General features: G+C 38.8%; 3 protein-coding genes across 3 annotated transcripts in view; 2 read left to right on the plus strand and 1 right to left on the minus strand.

Annotated features, from left to right (window-relative positions):
- The first annotated feature begins 687 nt into the window (after positions 1–687).
- LOC306695261 (interferon-induced protein 44-like) lies at positions 688–3,891 on the plus strand. The gene is made up of 5 exons (XM_079158462.1): positions 688–877; positions 968–1,120; positions 1,227–1,398; positions 2,509–2,609; positions 2,915–3,891. The coding sequence occupies exons 1-5, from the start codon at positions 713–715 to the stop codon at positions 3,107–3,109; spliced, it is 786 nt and encodes a 261-aa protein (XP_079014588.1). The 5' UTR covers positions 688–712; the 3' UTR covers positions 3,110–3,891.
- A 2,671-nt stretch (positions 3,892–6,562) lies between these two features.
- On the plus strand, positions 6,563–11,330 carry LOC306694933 (interferon-induced protein 44-like). Its single transcript, XM_079157988.1, has 8 exons — positions 6,563–6,616; positions 7,348–7,867; positions 8,480–8,528; positions 8,673–8,868; positions 9,657–9,809; positions 9,896–10,067; positions 10,249–10,349; positions 10,689–11,330. Exons 2-8 carry the CDS (start codon positions 7,396–7,398, stop codon positions 10,896–10,898), a joined length of 1,353 nt encoding a protein of 450 aa, XP_079014114.1. The 5' UTR covers positions 6,563–6,616; positions 7,348–7,395; the 3' UTR covers positions 10,899–11,330.
- A 2-nt stretch (positions 11,331–11,332) lies between these two features.
- The window catches only part of rabgap1l (RAB GTPase activating protein 1-like), a 102,992-nt gene continuing 96,155 nt past the window's right edge, over positions 11,333–18,169 (minus strand). The window contains exons 22-26 of the mRNA XM_079157987.1: positions 17,752–17,856; positions 17,124–17,207; positions 16,538–16,609; positions 15,374–15,574; positions 11,333–14,584 (exon numbers count right to left, since the gene is read on the minus strand). Of these exons, the coding sequence (XP_079014113.1) occupies positions 14,429–14,584; positions 15,374–15,574; positions 16,538–16,609; positions 17,124–17,207; positions 17,752–17,856 (618 nt within the window). The 3' untranslated portion in view covers positions 11,333–14,428. The remainder of the gene's footprint in view (positions 14,585–15,373; positions 15,575–16,537; positions 16,610–17,123; positions 17,208–17,751; positions 17,857–18,169) is intronic.

An 18,169-nucleotide genomic window follows, 5' to 3' on the forward strand; every position in this document is an offset into this window, starting at 1 on the left:
GTGTTCAGAATACAGTTGGCTAAATTAGTTTATTTAGAGACAAACTTCAGTTTTATTTTGAAGGCAAGATTATTCCAGTATGGAAGCCCATTTCCTGCACTGTGTTGAAAAAATAAAGACCCTCTAAATCATTATAATGAGAAACGTTCTCAAAATAAAGACATAGTATCTCATAATTATGACTTAGTATCTCATAATTATAAGATAGTAACTCATAATTATGAGATACTAAGCCATAATCATAAGATGTTAAGTCATTATTTTGAGATAGTATCTCATTATAATGACTTACAGCAGTGGTCACCAACCTTTTTAAGCCCAAGATCCCTGACCTCTGCCTCGGTGACCGGCAAGATCTACTTATTGAGGCGTTGAGAGAAAAAGACTGTCCAGACTGTACTTACAACTTGAGGCTTTTTATTTGGCCTAATTGTAATTGAATGAAATCAAACACTTTGGTCCAGCTTTCAAATTGATGTGATTGATGTCTCTGCATAATACTATGCAATGATACTGTTGGCCATTCGTACTGTCCTATTCAATTTAAAGCACAATTCTTGACTTATTTTCTTAATTTTATCTGCAACCATGACTGCTACCATCACAGAGGTCAACTCTTTAACAACCAAGCTAAAAAAAACAACCTTTTCACTCAATTAAAATCTTTTCTTGTTTCTACAGGAAGAGGCAGGAGCTGATTGAGAGTATTAAGATGTACAAACCCACAGTTAGCTCTGTGTCCCAGGTTCGGGTCCTGCTTATTGGACCAGTTGGAGCTGGAAAGTCCAGCTTCTTCAATTCAGTCAACTCTGTATTCAGAGGCCACGTCACCAGTCAGGCCATCGCTGGCTGCTCTGCCACCAGCCTCACCACACAGGTTAGTTCCTTCCACTGATTGATTTCAAAATGAAAATCCTACTCGGTCCCAATTTTGTGGATTGTCACTCAATCATTTTGTTCTCGATAGTTCCGTACCTACTCTTTGAAAGCTGGGCGAGAAGGAAAACCTCTGCCGATCATCTTTTGTGATACCATGGGACTGGAGGAAAGCACTGGGGCGGGGCTTGATATCGATGACATCAGCAGCATCCTTAAAGGTCATCTACCAGACCGTTATCAGGTAAAGCTTTTTGTAACATTGAGCAGGATATTAAATGTGTGAGATATTGATTTGGTTGAAGTTAACTCAAACTGTCCCTGTGTTTCCCCTCACCTGTATGACTCAGTTCAACCCGTCCGCTGCTCTGCATTCGGAGGTCCACAGCTATCGTAAATCTCCAGCTCTGAAGGACAAGATCCACTGTGTGGCCTACGTCTCTGATGCCTGCAAGGTGTCTATCATGCCCAAAAAGCTGGAGGAGAAGCTGGATGCTATCCGCAGAAAGGTCAACCTAATGGGTCAGTAAAATGTAGTCTCACATCATTATAATGAAGACATATTGTACTGTATATGCACACTCTTGTATGTGTTCTTAATCTCAACAAAGTATGACAAGCATACTGTAGACATACTGTAGATTTCTACTAATGCTTCTCTCAGCTGCATGCTCGAACTTGTGGTGGTTTCATGGGAGCTTTGTTCTGTGTTCACAAAGTAAATGTTTTTGTAAAAATCATGGAGAGTTTAACTTCTGATAGCAAGTGCTCAAGCGTGACAATGTATGTCAACATTTTTACAATGGAGGAAGACAGTAGTGTCCATAGAATATACACTAAATTCCTCCGACGGTCTTCAAAGAAATGCCCCGTATTTTATCAGTGTGAAAATTATTCACGTGACAACGCAAGATGACTAGTAAACGACACAGCGTCTGTTATATAGGGAACAGTGAATGTGAAAACGAGGGAATGAGTTTAGACAAAGACATAGTAGCCAAGTAAATGTTTCAAGAAAAGTCAGTTTTTTGTGCTTCAGTTTTAGAAGAAACATTTCAATCAGGAGAGACTTGTTTTATAGTTTAACAATGATTTATTACACATGCAAATATGAAAAGTGCAAAGTCTTTGGCGATTGGACTCCATCATGAAGTACTATCACCGAGGGTAGGGATACTGAGGTCCAATAGGCCTAATCCCCCCTGGAGTCCAGACACTGGTGGTGGTGGTGAAGAGAGCTGCTGCAATCTGATGATGAATCAGGAGCATGATTGAGATGCTGACTGGAGGTGACTGGGGTGGAGGAGGGTCACGCCTGCTTAGCTGAAATGACAACTGACAGCAGCAGAGAGAACACTTTTAAAGTTGATTGCACCGATATGATTGGCTTAAGGAAACTGTGCCGAATCTGGTTGGTTACTTAAAAGTGCACGCCCCCAATCAGCTGATAGAGTAATTCCAAGGAGAGGAGAGACAGATTATGAGTGAGTGTCTTCCTGACTGAACTTGCGCTTGAGCTCCATTTAAATTGCAACACAAAAGTAAAGTATTTAAGAAGTGCTAGAATTGACAGCCTGATAAGTTAAAATCAACAGCATTTTGGAAATGTTCTTTCTGCTCTGTTGTTTCCAGGGATTCCTCAGCTGGTCCTGCTCACTAAAGTTGATGAAGCCTGCCCTTTGGTGACCGAGGACGTGAGCAACGTTTACAAGAGTTCCTACATTAAGGAAATGGTGAGGATTTTAGAATTTTATACAGAAGGGAAAGACGATTTGTTGTACTCTAGAGTTGTAATGTGTTTTAATTGATTTATCTAGTTCAGATACATTCAATGGACTTGATGGTGTTGAATTGAAGATGTATAAAATTTTATATTTTATGTCATCTGTTTTTTGTTTAAAAGTTATTTGTCTTTTAATGGATAGTCAACCGAAACAAACACCATCAATATAACATCAACTTTTCCAATGTTGAACTTACAAATTTAAACAAAATGTAGTACATCACAAACAATTCTTTGTTGTCTCTTGTGATTCAGATGCAGGAGGTCAGCGCTCGTCTCGGCGTGCCGGTGTCCTGTGTCATTCCAGTGAAGAATTACAGCGAGGAGTTGGAGTTGGATCAGAACTGCGACATCCTGCTGCTTAGTGCCGTCATCCAGATGCTTCGTTTCGCTGATAATTACTTTGATGAAATCAGTGACCGATTCAGCGACATTGAAATCAAAGCATAGAAAGTATTTATGCATTGGATGTATACGACTTTGTCCAACTGTAATATGATGTCCATCACAATGATCCATCTATTTACCGGCAGGTGATTCCTTGATATATATACTGTATATACACACATGCACACAGTTTTGGTGTTACATTAGTATTTGCTTTAGCACTCCTTGCAAGTTTTGACTGCCAGGCGCACAGATGGTCATTGAAATCGACCACTTTTGTTTAGTCTTTGGTGTTTAACGTGTGTGTACGTGTACATGTATTCCCACTGTAGGTGCAACGGCTTAGAATAAATTAAAATAGCTACAAATATTTGTAGTGAATAACAGAACTTAAGTTGCATTCATTTCGCCTTGGGGCAACATTAAACAGACCAGCATACATATTCAAAAGCGTTTATTTAATAGATAATAACAATTACACAAACAATATGTAATCTAACTCAATATACTTAATTAAAGAAAACCTAAAGGGAGTGTGTATGTGTTTATATGGACGAGAGAGTATGTGCAAAATGTACCCATCGGGTTTAAATCAGCAACAGTGTGGATGCGTCTTTTTTCTCCCTCATGTTCTCCAGGCATGAGCATAAACAAACATGGTCCAAACAGAAGCCCATGGAGCTTCCTCTCCACGTGAACAGCTGTGTTTAAGGCCATTATAAAGTAGGGCTGCTACCTTTCTTTGAGTAATCTTAACAATTAATCGATTATTTAAAAGATTCTTTTTTTTAAAGTCCTGATTAATATAACAAATCATGAATTGTTAATTAATTAATTAAACTAAAATAAATATCAAAAACTTGTCTGATTAATATTTAAATATTTTATTCAATCATCTTCTCTTAAAAACAAATATAACAAGATGATCCCTAATACTGGACCTCAGATTTAAAAGGATTGCTGTGACACATAAATTCATTTCTTCACTGTATATCATAGCAACCCTTTCCCTGAACTGTACAAAACCACATTTATATTTCAGTAAATTTAAAACTTTAAATGGTTATGACATTCATTTATTTTGTCACAGGAGTAATATGCACTGAAGATAATGATAATGCTCAGTCAATAATGTTAAACAAAAATCAATACACGTTCAATGACAGAAGTCCTGCTTAGCCGTGTAGTATTACACTGTACTATAGTACGTATAGTATAGAGTATAGAGTGAGGGGCTACTTGACATGCTGCCTTGTTAGCCAGACTGGCAAGAGTTGTTGTTCTGCAGTCTTTGCTGTGATGTGTTCCTGTTGCAGGTCGTAGGAAACCAGTCGCTCCTTTGTTCGAATGCAGAGTTACTAACTTGGAGCAAACATGCTTTATTACTTCACATGGAAAGTTAGCTGGCAGACTTTCTCTGTCATAGCTGCAGGCGCTAAACTTATTTACACTGGGTTGCATACTTAATATATTATGACTTATATTATCACTTTTTTGATACACTATACTGTGACTTTTTATGAGTTTTTTTCGACATACTATGAGTTTTTTGAAAAACCATATATTGACTTTTTCACCTTAATAAACCCTTTTTCAGGGCTTTTATTGAAAAAGAATAATATGGTTCTTCAGCAATATATTATGACTTATGACTTTCTTTGACATTCTATAAAATTACCTTTTTATGATTTCTTTCGACATATTATACTGTTACTTTTATGAGACCTTTGATGACATGTTATACAATGTTATTTTTAGACATACTATACTCTGACTTTTGTTTTATTTCGACATACTGTACTATGACTTTTTAGGACCTTTTTTATCATGCTGAATTATGAATTTTTTCAATGTACTATACAGTGACTTTTTGAGTTTTTTGACAAACCATATATTGACTTTTTCACCATAACAATTCCTTTGTATTTTTAGGACCTTTTTCGAAAAAAGAATACTACGGTTCTTCAGCGGTATACTATACTATTACTTTTTATTGACTTTCTTTGACATACTATACTATGACTTTTTAAGGACCCTTTTTGACATACTATACTCTGCCTTTTTTTCGACATACATTACTATGGAACATACCTCTTTATTTTGCATTCAATACTAAGCTATTCAAATAATACACAGGTTCATATATTCATGTTTTTATTTTAAACATGTGCAAGGTTCAGTGGGGTGGCCGTGCCACTGCCATTCATAAACATACCTTGTCAACTGATACCAATGCCAATATCAACATTGTCTGTCAATTGCATGATAGTCATGCATACAAGCTATTAAAATTGACGTTTTTATTTTAAACATATTTGTGGAAACGAAAATGATTGATGGCCTATTAGTGCCACTGCCATGCATAAACATAACTGTTATCTTGCATACAATACTGAACTATTAAAATAACGGACAGATTCATGTTTGGAAAAAACAATTGTCTAATCAACCAAAGATTTCGCGGACCCCCTGCAGTACCTCCGCGGACCCCGTAGGGTCTTGCGTTTTGTAGTTTTATTTGCAAACAAACACTTGTGCTGTATAACACGCATTCAAAACGTTCAAAGACTTTAGCAACGGTGTGCAAACCTGGCTACACTATCCCATGACTTTTTTAGGTCCTTACTATAATGCCATTTTTCTACATGCTTGCTTTTTTTTTACATACTATACTAAGACTTATTTCGTCCTATTATACTACAACATTTTTCGACTTATTTAAGTTTGACTTCTTTTCCTTTTTTCGCCGAAAAATAGTATAGTAGCCGTATGACTTTTTGGACATACTATACATATTTTTTAACATACAATACTTTTTTTGACATACTCAACTTTGACAGTTTTTCGATATATTATACTATGTCTTTTTTTTGCAACATACTATTCTACGACTTTTTTGGGACCTTTCTCGATATTTTGATGTACTATACTATCACTTTTGTCAACATACTAAAGAATGCCTTTTTTCGAGATACTATATGTGACTTTTCCTGACATAGGCCACTATACTACGAGATTTATATTAATATTATACAATTCCTCTTTTGTTTTTTTCGACATATTAAACTATGACTTCTTTTATTTTCTTCGACATTTTTCCAGTCATATTTTTATTATTATCATTTTTTGATAACTTGTGGTCTGCGCACATTATTTCACATAATGTAGGCAATGTAATGTTTTCTATAGACGTCATCATGTCGGGGTTAAGGGAAAACGAAAGTTAAAAGTTATTTCAGTCAAATCAGCAAGAATATGTCTTTAACTTCCGGTATTTACCTTCAAAATAAAGGGGTTATTTATGTGATCAAGTGTACATTTATTTAAAGTAGTCTAAAAGAAAAATTAGTTTGTGAATGCAATATTATCATGCTAAAATGTGATTATGGGAGTTGAAATGTTATACAAATTCGTGACATCCGGTAATAATCTAAATTAGCTAAGACTCATTTTAACTCTTTTATATTGAAGGTAACAACTGAGTACTTTCGGTTTTTTTCATTCTGTTTGTGTCTGCTGGGCTATTGACAGCTGCTAACATCCAGTACTCACCGTCGTCTTTCCTGGAAAGTGAGTTGTTTTTTTCCTGACTTTGTACATATATATATATATATATATTGTACATATCCTTTTGCAATTCTTCGACAAAAACTCTTGTTTTACGACTAATATGCCAATGGGCACTATAAAGTTAAATATAAATGCTGCATGGCTGGATCTGTACCTATGACTGACTGTTTAGCTTTCACGTTTAATCTTTAGTTTGGGCGTTTCTTAAGTTACTGTAATGTATAATTATGACTGTTTCATTTCAATTGCACATCATTTAATTAGAATAGGTCTTCTCTGAAAATATTTGCATAATGTGTCAATGGCAGTGTTTAAGCCTACATGTTTAGTGAGGTGCATTTGAAAGGTGATGCGTTCACTTACTGGTGTAAGTCTACTGACATGCATGAATGAAATACATAGTAAATAACTATCTTTGAACACAACTGAAGAAAATTATTTGAATAAGAAAAAAATATGTAGGCCTACTATTTCCACCACTCTCGACTCATTAGGGCGACTCAATTAATTTAGGGTCATATATTTTGTATATAGTACAGTATATCTGATTTATTGTGTGTTCCAAGACCTGGTTCAAATGCCAGGTACATTTAACTTGAGAAAGCTGATTAAGTGTCTCAACTTGGATCTTGGATCATGGTAAATGAATCCAGTTTACCCCATGGGTCATCTCAAATTAGATATACGGCTTCAAACCTACAACCATGCAACTGTTTTTGTTTTGTTTTTAGACACCTCGAAGGCACCAGTCAGGAACTTCAGCAGAACAACCATCTAGAATGAGCTCCATGCTAACCAGCAGCCAGCAGAAAACCATCTGCGTCCAGCTGGGAACAGTCAAACTCCAGCTGCTGTACAAGGCCAGCATCCATGGCTTCACAGGCGCTGCCTTCCACCAGCGATGTGACAACCGCTGTCCCACAGTGTCTGTGGGCTATAATGCTTCCGGCTATGTGTTTGGAGGCTACACCAAACAACCCTTCAGTCAGTCAGGGCAGTACGTGAATGATGACCAGGCCTTTCTTTTCACCCTCAGGGGAGAAAAGCTCCTCAAATATCCAGTCACTAGCCCCGTTTATGCAGTGAAAATGGTGGGTGCTTCTGGTCCATATTTTGGAGAGGCGTTGGTTCTTGCCAATGGAAGCAAAGCAGTAGTCCATACCAATCCAGGACAATATTACAACTTCACTGCTCTAGAGATGCATGGCAACGACCTCAACCTGACCGAGTGTGAAGTCTATGAAGTGGAGGGTAAGTTCAATACAAACAACAAAATATTAATGCTTACCATGTTTCATAGAAATATATTGTGTCTTACATCAAGCACAAGGCAAGCCAGATTCAGCACTGAACCTATAAGCAAAGCATTTATATTTTCCCATTTTCATAAATTATATTTGTGTTGCACTTTACACAATAAACTCAATAATATTCTTATTTTGTTGAAGTTCTGCCAGGATACACAATAAACAAACACCATACATTTGGTTACCAGAAACCAGACCTCTTTATAAAAGGACCCCTGGATACATCTGGATTGTTGTTGCTACAAGACAGCAGGTTTGAACAGGTTCGCTCTCGTTAAGTGGCAGATAGCTGTAGTTTTATTTTTACCACTGACTGACAAATAATAACCAGTAGTGAAAATTGAATTTCAGTTCAGTGTGAATATTTATTTTGTAGGGAAAACTAAAGAAACAAACAAGGGAGATGTTGTTATAAGTAGAAAAACACACTTTTAATTTATTTACTTGATTCATGTTTCATAACTACAATGTAACAGATTTTAAATTATATCGCTGGATGATATTTGAATACAATTAGATCATATTTTTTTAAAAGCTGTTTTTTGCTTTTCAACAGCAATCCCAGAATTTGAGAAGCCATGGAGGCCGGTGGTCTGGGAAAATGAGTAAGCTGGATGTGATAACACTTTGCATCATATAATAATACTATTACTGTACTCATTTTTAACATGTTACAGTATACTGCACCATGTCAAGACAAAAAGGAAATTATAGTTGAAGATGTTTTAAAGCTGCTCTTGTTTCGTCAGGAAGAGGACAGAGATGATGGAGAGTATTAAGCTCTACTGCCCCGTATCCAGCTCTGTGTCCCAGGTTCGGGTCCTGCTTATTGGACCCGTTGGAGCTGGAAAGTCCAGCTTCTTCAATTCCATCAACTCTGTATTCAGAGGCCACGTCAGCAACCAGGCCATCGCCGGCTGCTCTACCAACAGCGTCACCACACAGGTTAGGCTGGTTTCAGCTACTGCTGATATAGTTCATATCATTGTAAAACACATATCTGATTTTTCAGCCACAAATAAGCAACATAATATACACCACTACTACTGTGATAATACGAGAAATTCAAAATATTTTTAATGATGCTAGCGGCGCACAGGGTTTACATTTGTTGTTTTTAATGAAATGTCTCAACAACTATTGGATGGATGAGGTGGAATTCTGTAAAGACCTCCTCAGTATGAATTGTAATAATTCTGATGATACCCTGACTCTTTGCTGTAGTCTAGTGTCATCATGGAGTCAGAATTTTATTTTGATTAATAACAATAAGCAATATATTTCAGCATAACTAATTCATTCCCATCAGCTTTAAAATGGACTTATTTATTGTTAAAGCATGGTAACACGCTGTCCCGAGATGGTGAACACTAGCATTGTCATTGTGAGCATGTTAGCACGCTGACGTTTCAGCATTTGGCTCAAAGCACCGCTGTGCCCACAGCCTCACAAAGCCATTAGCATGGCTGTAGACTTGTTGAGGCAGGTCTTTAATCTGGCCTGAGATCTGCCCTTAACAAAGAAAATGGAGGAAAAGTTGTTATTGTGTTCTCCGCTCAGCCTGTTTCACCAACATAAAGCATAACATAAAGCTGTCTTTGCGGTTGCTGGTCAAGTATGCTTTTCCAGTCCTGCTTATGAATGCTTGAAAAGGCGTGAATGAGTCTTTGTGCTGAATAAGTTTCACCATCCACAATCTCGTGCAATAAACTCCATTACGTATTATCTGACAGTTTCGCACCTACTCAATGAAAGCTGGACGAGGAGGAAAACCACTGCCAATCATCTTGTGTGATACCATGGGATTGGAGGAGAGCACGGGGGCGGGCCTTGATGTCGATGACATCATCAGCATCCTCAAAGGTCATCTGCCAGACAGCTATCAGGTACAGCTTTTTGTTGAATTCAGCAGGATAATAAAGCTTTTGTTCTGTTACTCAAACCGTCCTTTTCTTTCACCTGTATGACTCAGTTCAACCCCTCAGCTCCTCTGCATTCGGAGGCCAGCGGCTATCGCAAGTCTCCGGGCCTGAAGGATCAAATCCACTGTGTGGCCTACGTCACTGATGCCTGCAAGGTCTCCATCATGCCTGCAAAACTGGAGCAGAAGCTGGAAGCTATTCGCAAAAAAGTCAATTTGATGGGTCAGTAAAAAACGACATTTTAATAGAAAAGCTTAAATGAAACATAATAGACATTTGGTTTCTAATAGTATCACACAGTAGAGACACTGCATTTTAGAGATAGAGACAGGATGGCTACATTTTTTGGTTGTTCAAAGTAAAGAATGATACACTATCTGAACATGTTTCCTTTTCTTTCCAGGTATTCCTCAGCTGGTCCTGCTGACTAAAGTGGATGAAGCCTGCCCTTTTGTTTCACAGGACATCAGGAACATTTATAAGAGCGGCTACATTGAGGAAATGGTGAGATCCACTTGTGAAGAGGCTTGTTTGCAGTTTTATTTTTTTGATCTGTGTGTAAGCCACACGGTAACATATCAGAAAATCATTTCACTTTTTAAGTTCTTGTCATCTTATTAAGTTGTACAGCAACGGCTCAAATATACAATAACAACATTGTCGCTGAATTGTAATCGGTGGTAATAATCTACAGAAACACATACATGTAACACAATCAACCTCTCTGTTGTGGTAGAAGTAGAAAAAAACAAAACATGAGACTTTACTTAAATTAATGCAATTATTTGTCTTGTGGTGTAAAAAACTTCCCTCATTGTCTTTTGTGTTGCTTTTGTGATTCAGATGCAGGAGGTCAGCGCTCGGCTCGGCGTGCCGGTCTCCTGTGTTGTTCCGGTGAAGAATTACAGCAAAGAGTTTGAGTTGGACCTGAACTGTGACATCCTACTTCTCACCGCTGTCATCCAGATGCTTCGCTCCGTTGATGGTTACTTTGATGAAATCAGTGACCGACTCAGCAACGTTGAAACCAAAGAAGTAAAACCGTTATTTTAAGTTCCTCAAAATGACCCATCGTCCAGCAGGCCAAGATGGCTACTCCCATTCACAGCCTCGTCGTTGCACTGGATAAATGGATAAATGGATAAATGCCTGATAACAATGAGCTATTGTTAATATGAAGAAACACATCACCTTGATTCCAAACGGTAGTGTACATTGCCCAGATTTAGCTTTAGCTGCTTTACATTATGCATCCTGGTTCAAAGTTTATTTTTATTTTTTTCATCAAGCTTTGTAGTGAACAATCTTTTTCTTAAGAGTATTTGATGCCATGGGAACAACTTCCCAGTATTAGCAGATACAATCATGCATACTAGTTTGTGCTTCTAGCTTTCAGTGGTAAGTTGTCTTGTAGAATCTGGAAACTTCCTTTGTAGATCTTTTATTGTCAGTATTTTGTTGTTCAATAAAAGCTCAAAGTGCATGAATGAACAGAAAAACTGAAATTTATTAATGTCAGAGAGTTATTGTACAGCAAACAGTGTTGGAGTCGGACCAGCTGAGGAGCAACTCTGTGTATCAGGACTGTCACATATCACACCTCTTATCAAACTTGCCTTCGCATCATTGAACTTAGTTGAATTAGAGTGGATTATACATTGGCAGCTGTCCTCTCAGTGACAATAATAAGTTAAAAAATAACTTCTCTGTGCTCAGGATAACTTTTGAACAAACGCACATCTTGAAATAGTGTTTAAAATACAGATGTTGTGTTAGTGCACAGAAAAGACGAGCGTTCCCCAGCGTGGCATCATCTTACATTAAACTGGTTGTACGACTTTGTACTGCAACTGTCACAGGTGTGACCAACAAGAATGATGAACAGGTAAGCAGGAAATTCCTGGAAATGCAAAACACACCTGGGATTCAATGAATCTTTCCTCTCCCGTTGCATCATATTGATGCATTTCCTTCCACAGAGCGGTTAGAAATGATAACGAGCACATCTGCCAATAGGATCAGATGACATGGTTGTTGGTGAGGTTGGTTCAGGTCGTTGGGAGCACAGAGGAAGACCATTGGGGACGGAGCAGAGGGGAAGGCTCTTATGGCACAGCCGGAACTCAAACTGTCAGATGGCTTCCCTCTCATCAGCCAACAGCTTCCGTCATCAACAGAAAAGGCAGCCATGTGAAGAAGAAACCATTTCAACTTCAACCACTTGAGTTACAGTGCAGAACACACTTGTACATACACACATCGAAAAACACACTCGCACACAAACGAGTACACGTGGGCTTGGTCAGAGTCCAAAGGCTGATTTCAGTGACAACCAGAGGAGAAGAAAGCGGGACATTTGGCACCTACACTGCAGCTCTCTGCCTGCTAACACAGCACTAGCATTCATGTTAAAGCAAAACACAGACTTTTTGGCTAATTGTTGTATTTGTCAACTTAGACGGCAAAATCATCCTCGTGTCCTTTATCACTGGCTGTGGTCCTCACATTTACTGTAGATAATAGCAACCAGCAATGTAATCACATGTTTGAAAGAAAAATACAAGTCAAAAACTACAAAGTCAATTCAGTTAGATCTTTTTAACTACATAGTACTAGTTAAAGTACTAGTGGGAACTAGTAACTATACTCCTAAGTGAGACGTGCACTTGTCAAGCATACACAAATTAAAGTGTTAGCACTGCGCCACACAGCCAACTGTCCACCATGGACACAGGGAAGATATGCTGTTCTCATTGCGCAAAGAGTTAATTAAAAAGTGTGTTGCGTTAACCTGACAAAGGGAAACACAACACACAGCTGTGCAAATGGCTTTAGAACTGTTTGGCAATGACGGGGAACACCACAACTTAATCTTGTTTATTAATGTTATGCTGGGTGTTTATTTAGGGATGAATTGTGCTATGAAACGGATACTTTAGAGCATACACTGCACTATAGAGTTATCTAATTTAAAGTGCATGTCACATGTGTGTACGTAAGCGAGTGAGTGTGCATCTCTGTGTCTGTCCAAGGCTAATTTCACGTTCTGCTGCATTACAGATTGGGTGCCCACTTATGGCTGTATGCTCAAGTGACACACACTTTCTCAAAACATCTTTTATTGCCTGTTTTATACTGCCATCTACTGCCTGCTCACTCACTCACTCACTACTCTTACACGGCACCCGACTGGTAGCGACCGCTAGTGATACCACAGCTGAGTGCATCTCCGACCTCCGAGGTCACAAGCCCTGACATCTCCAACGACACGGACCGTTTGCAGACACCAGAGACAACTTGGTCACTTTAAAACAAACTAGATTGACGGATACATTTAAAAACATTTTTAAAACTGAACATTTACAACTAAGGTCAATATGTAGCTTGTACATATGCACCTCACATTATCACAGAAGATGTGTGGCTTTGTATTATAGTAATTACAACTGAATCATTATCAAAAATATGAAAAGATGGAACGGACTCAGAAAGGGAAAATAGACGCTTTCTGTTGTGATCATAGCTGTTAAAAGAAATGATGACTGGATGTTAGAAATCTGCATGTAGTGAAACACAAAAAAAAACGAATTAAATACGTACAGGCAAGAGAAGGAACTAAAGTTTTTTTAGAGTGCTCTTGCACACCGCGAGTCATTTCAACCCAGATAACGACAGGAGGGACATTAGGATCTCTGCAGGTTGTCACTTTGGTTCTTCAGCATTTAGATTCGACCGACTCGATCACACACTGTGCTTACGTCAACATCTAGAGAGATGACATTCAAAATCCAAACGGTTAAAAAAAAAAAATGAACAAAAGAACTCATTGTGTTTTTTTCTTCTCTTAAAGAACTGTACAAGATTATTACAAAAATCAATAATTAGTTATACATATTTATATGACAACATTGTTTACGTTATATTACTATAAAGAAATACAACTTTTTGTGTCGACCTTGCTTTAAGACTGAATGCAATATTCCTTTTTTCAGAGATTTTGCTGCGATGAAGACGGTGAATACAGATCACTATATTTATATGCGGCAAACTTATAATATCTCTGCGTCTGGAGCTCTGTCACTATCATTGAAATATTGTTCAAATTGTGAGACTGAATGTTGCTCCCTAAAACATAATCTCATCCATGTAAATTGACTTTAACTCTGCAGTAGCATTATCTGGTCACAAGGTGGAGCTACATTATTCACCTGCATGAGGGATGCCATTGTATGTGTTAATTCAGCTCTCCTATAATGAGATCGCAACAAAAAAACATAGAATTAAATTAAAAAAACAACACTGAACTTTGAATTCAGTGGTCGTCAAGCCTCACTGATAATGCACCGTCTCCCGTCACATTACCAGTGAAGCAGAAAGGTAAACAGTTTAGGCAGGTCCAGTCCTCTGCCCGTTTCCTCCTCATGCGTTCAGATATATGCAGTCCAAGCAGCTGGGGAGCTCTGCTGTGCCAGCGGCTGGGGAAAAAGGAATACTGCATTTCTCTGCTGCTTGTTTCTTCAACTTGTGTTCCTCAGCTCTTAATGTGCATCCTGCAGGGGAATGAGAGATGGAGGGAGGGTCCTCTAGGCAGGGCCGTCCTTTGGAGAGGAGGGGGTCTGGGATGTGGAGCTGGAGGAAGAGGAGGTAGAGCTCTTCAGGGAGCCCAGAGTCTTGCTGAACCACGAGTTCTTGGCCGCCTGGATCTCGTTCATCAGTACTCCCCGCTGGTGCTCGAGCTCCTGCAAATACACAAGAGGACCAGAGAGGAGTTGGCAGGAGGCGGACTGAGGAGCTCATCTAAATCACTGCCTTTTGTCATGTGGCTCTTTATTCTAGCGCTTTATTCAGCCCGTCCAGCTACAGAACATATCTCCAATCACACACGAGCACTTTACGACAACTGCCGATTCAAATTAGCAGTCAAATTATCAACAGTCTTTTCAACGCACCTGTGTACTCGAATACACTTAATGGACTATCTTGTTTGTGTATCCTTCCAAGTCTCACATACACGGTTGCATGCACTTCTATTTTAGAATGGGTTCAGCTGCTTTTGTATTTACTGTATGACATCTTCATCATGTGGTGTTTTTAAGGTTATGAAGTTGATATTTCTGTGATACTTTATAACGATTGGATGGATTGCCAGGAAATTTGGCACAGATATCAATGTACTTTGATGATCCAATAACTTCAATCTTCTAGCTCCGTTATCAGGTCAACATTTGAATTTGTCCAAGAATTTGGTTTATGACCCACGTTAACATGCTTACAGGGACAATGTTAACATGCCGATGTTCTTCAGATGCATTAAACATCAGCATGTTAACATTGTCACTGTCGGCATGTTGACGCTAACACGTGACGTGTTTGGTGTCTTTGTTTTGTTATTATAAGCAAACTACAGTTTAATTCTTTGCGATATCTACTTTGACCTTAATGTTAGTTTTATTAATGATATCTATTTCCTCTCTGCAGCAGTTATTATGATTGTTTTTGATATCACTGTCCCTCCCGGTGCTGCTTACCTGCATGCGACACTTGGCCTCCACCAGCTGTAGTTTGGTCTGTGCCAGCTCCAGCTCCAGGTGCCTGAGCTGCTCCTTCAGTCCGTCCTTCTCCTCATCCAACGGCTCGTTGGACGTCCTGTCTCTGCCAGGGGACGAAGCCTGAAGGGACCCCAGCGTTGTGAACAGGTCCCTACAGTGGTCACAGCCCATCACTTTACTCTGCACGGGAACACAAACAGGACACATTAGCAGAGGTTGGAGGGGGAAAATACTGTATAGACATGCGAGTTCAGGTAAAAACACATTCTTTCCCAGCAGCCCGCTGGGTCACTTCTAAATCTACAGCTGAAGATGAAACATGATGAGTAAAGTTTAATTCATTAATAGGTTTGGTGGCTTTCGAAACATCCCAAAGCACAATGAGTGTGTACATGTGTTGGTGCCTGAAGAGGAACACCACATTCAATTGTTAATTAATAGATTACTGTTGCCATGCACTAATTGTGCAACGGGAAGTTTAATCCACAGTTTCATCACAATACGTGCACCCTGCAATCTACAACCCAACAATCTTTGTTTTGAACAACACAGATCAATCAAAGCGAACATGCTACAACAGTCAATAATAGCACATTTATAAATGTACAATGTTTATCTATGAGTTATGTTTCCCTGTTGGTCCTCTCAGCTTCAATCTCTTGCAAGTCGTCATTAGTTTCTCACGACGGTGTAAATGACAGTAAATCTTTATAATAACTGCTGAAGTGTCATGTTACCATGGGCAGTCCTGTGGTGAACCAACCAACACAGAGACATAAGAGGATATAATACATAAACACTTACTACAGTATTACTCTCCTGAATACTTTGGATTATTCCCTTCCTGTGTTATGTCCCACTACAACTTCCTGTTTCAAGTGGTAAGACATTACATCAAGAAGAATGTCCGGATGTCTTTCTTTGATACACCGTCACACCCACTAAACGAGCGGTGTTGGATCATTTCTTTATAGGTGTGATAATGCACCAGCCTGAGCTTGTGTTAAGTGAACTAAAAAGACAGAACAGTCTTGGTAATTCATTTGTTCTTTTGATGCAACATTGTGTTTTTAGTTAGTTTAGTTTGCAAGTCTCCTAACTTGCATCTGCTACAGTAGCTGTGGATTAACGGTGGGACCTCACCCTGACGATGTCCAGCTCTTCTTTTGTTGCTGCCTGCTGTTTTTCCAGCCTGGTGCTCAGCTGGGAGCAGATCTGTAACAAGTTGAAGAATTTGGGTGATAAGAGAGACGACACATGTGAACTACGAGATAACGGATACATTTTAGATTTATAAACTTGAGTTTCTCTCGGAAAACTCAACTGAGCATTATGATCTTTTCCATCAAAACTGTTTTCACACTCACACAGCTCCTCATATTCAAGAAACAAAAAACATTGTTCTTTGGTATGTAGTTCAATCTTCATTACCCTGTTTCTCTGTGTAAAGTTATTGAAGCAGTGAAGGATGAACTAGTTGGGTATGAACAGTAAGAGTGACACTGATGTGTTTATTTTACTGTTTGTACCAATAATATGACCTTTATTTACAAAACACTTACAGAAACAGTGTGAATAAAAACAAAAAAATATAATCTTTGCAGTTAACTGTTTTGTAAAACCTAAAGTCCAATGCACTGACTGTAAAAGAGCAAATGAGTGAGATGTTTATTTATCTATTTTCATTTAAAATACAGCAGATGGTTTTAAGCAATTCAAACTTTCCAACCTGTTTATATTCAGTTATGATCGCTGTGGTTTTCTTGATCTCCAGCTCTGCTTTTTCTAGCTCCCTCCGGAACACTTCCTTCAGCTGGAAGAAAAACAAAACAAGATGACAAAAACATAAAATTGTACAGAAGGGTGAGCTGACATAGCACTGTGACACAATGTCTGTACATATACAAATGTCAAGAGTGATAAATTAGCCTTGGCAAGGATTTATAACAACCACACATCCACTGTGCAGACATAGAAGTCATTATCTAACTGTGGTTAAATAGCACACTGTAAGAGTCTCTCTTTAAGCATAATAATACAAAATACGTGGGTGTATAACCCCGAATCAACAACAGCACGCAGGGTGTGCATCCCGCTCTCATGCCCGTTTACTCAATTGGACTTTCAGTGGAGTTTAAAATAATCAAAGCCCAAACGTAGTGAAGCCATTAAGCTAACTTCACGAGGGACACGTACTTTGTTGACTCATAAACAGTTGTTCAAATATCCGTTTAAAAAGTACAATAATATAAGCATAGCTTTCACTCTACTACCTCAAGATCATTGAGGTAGTTGACCAATTAGGGTTGCAGTTAAGGAGCTTAACGAGGTGACGGTGAACAGAGTGCAGATGTTACCTGAGCCGTCTCCTCCTCCTGTCGCCTCTTCTCCTCCTCCGTCTCCACCAGACGTTGCTTGGTGCTCAGCAGCTCTTTGTTCAAAACATCGGCCTTGTCTTCTGCCTGAGTGCACACACACACACACACACAAACACACAATCCCTCCAATTGGTACCAAATAGGCAACCTTAGCACATTCAAAACTTGACGCACTGGAACAACTGCACTTTTGATAATCTGTACTATTAACTCATTATTAGAGTTCTAGAGATTCACACGGACAACTTCCCACTCCCACAGCCGCATTCCTCCAGTGGTGTGAAAAGCTCATGACCACCTCAACGATTGCGTTTGATATCAGGAAAGGCGAGGAAATGTTTTTCTGCGTACATTTGATGTTTATGTTGCTGTCAAAGCAATCGACTCGTCTGAAATT

The sequence above is a fragment of the Pholis gunnellus genome, assembly GCF_910591455.1.
Source record: "Pholis gunnellus genome assembly, chromosome: 4".
NCBI classification, from domain to species: Eukaryota; Metazoa; Chordata; class Actinopteri; order Perciformes; family Pholidae; genus Pholis; species Pholis gunnellus.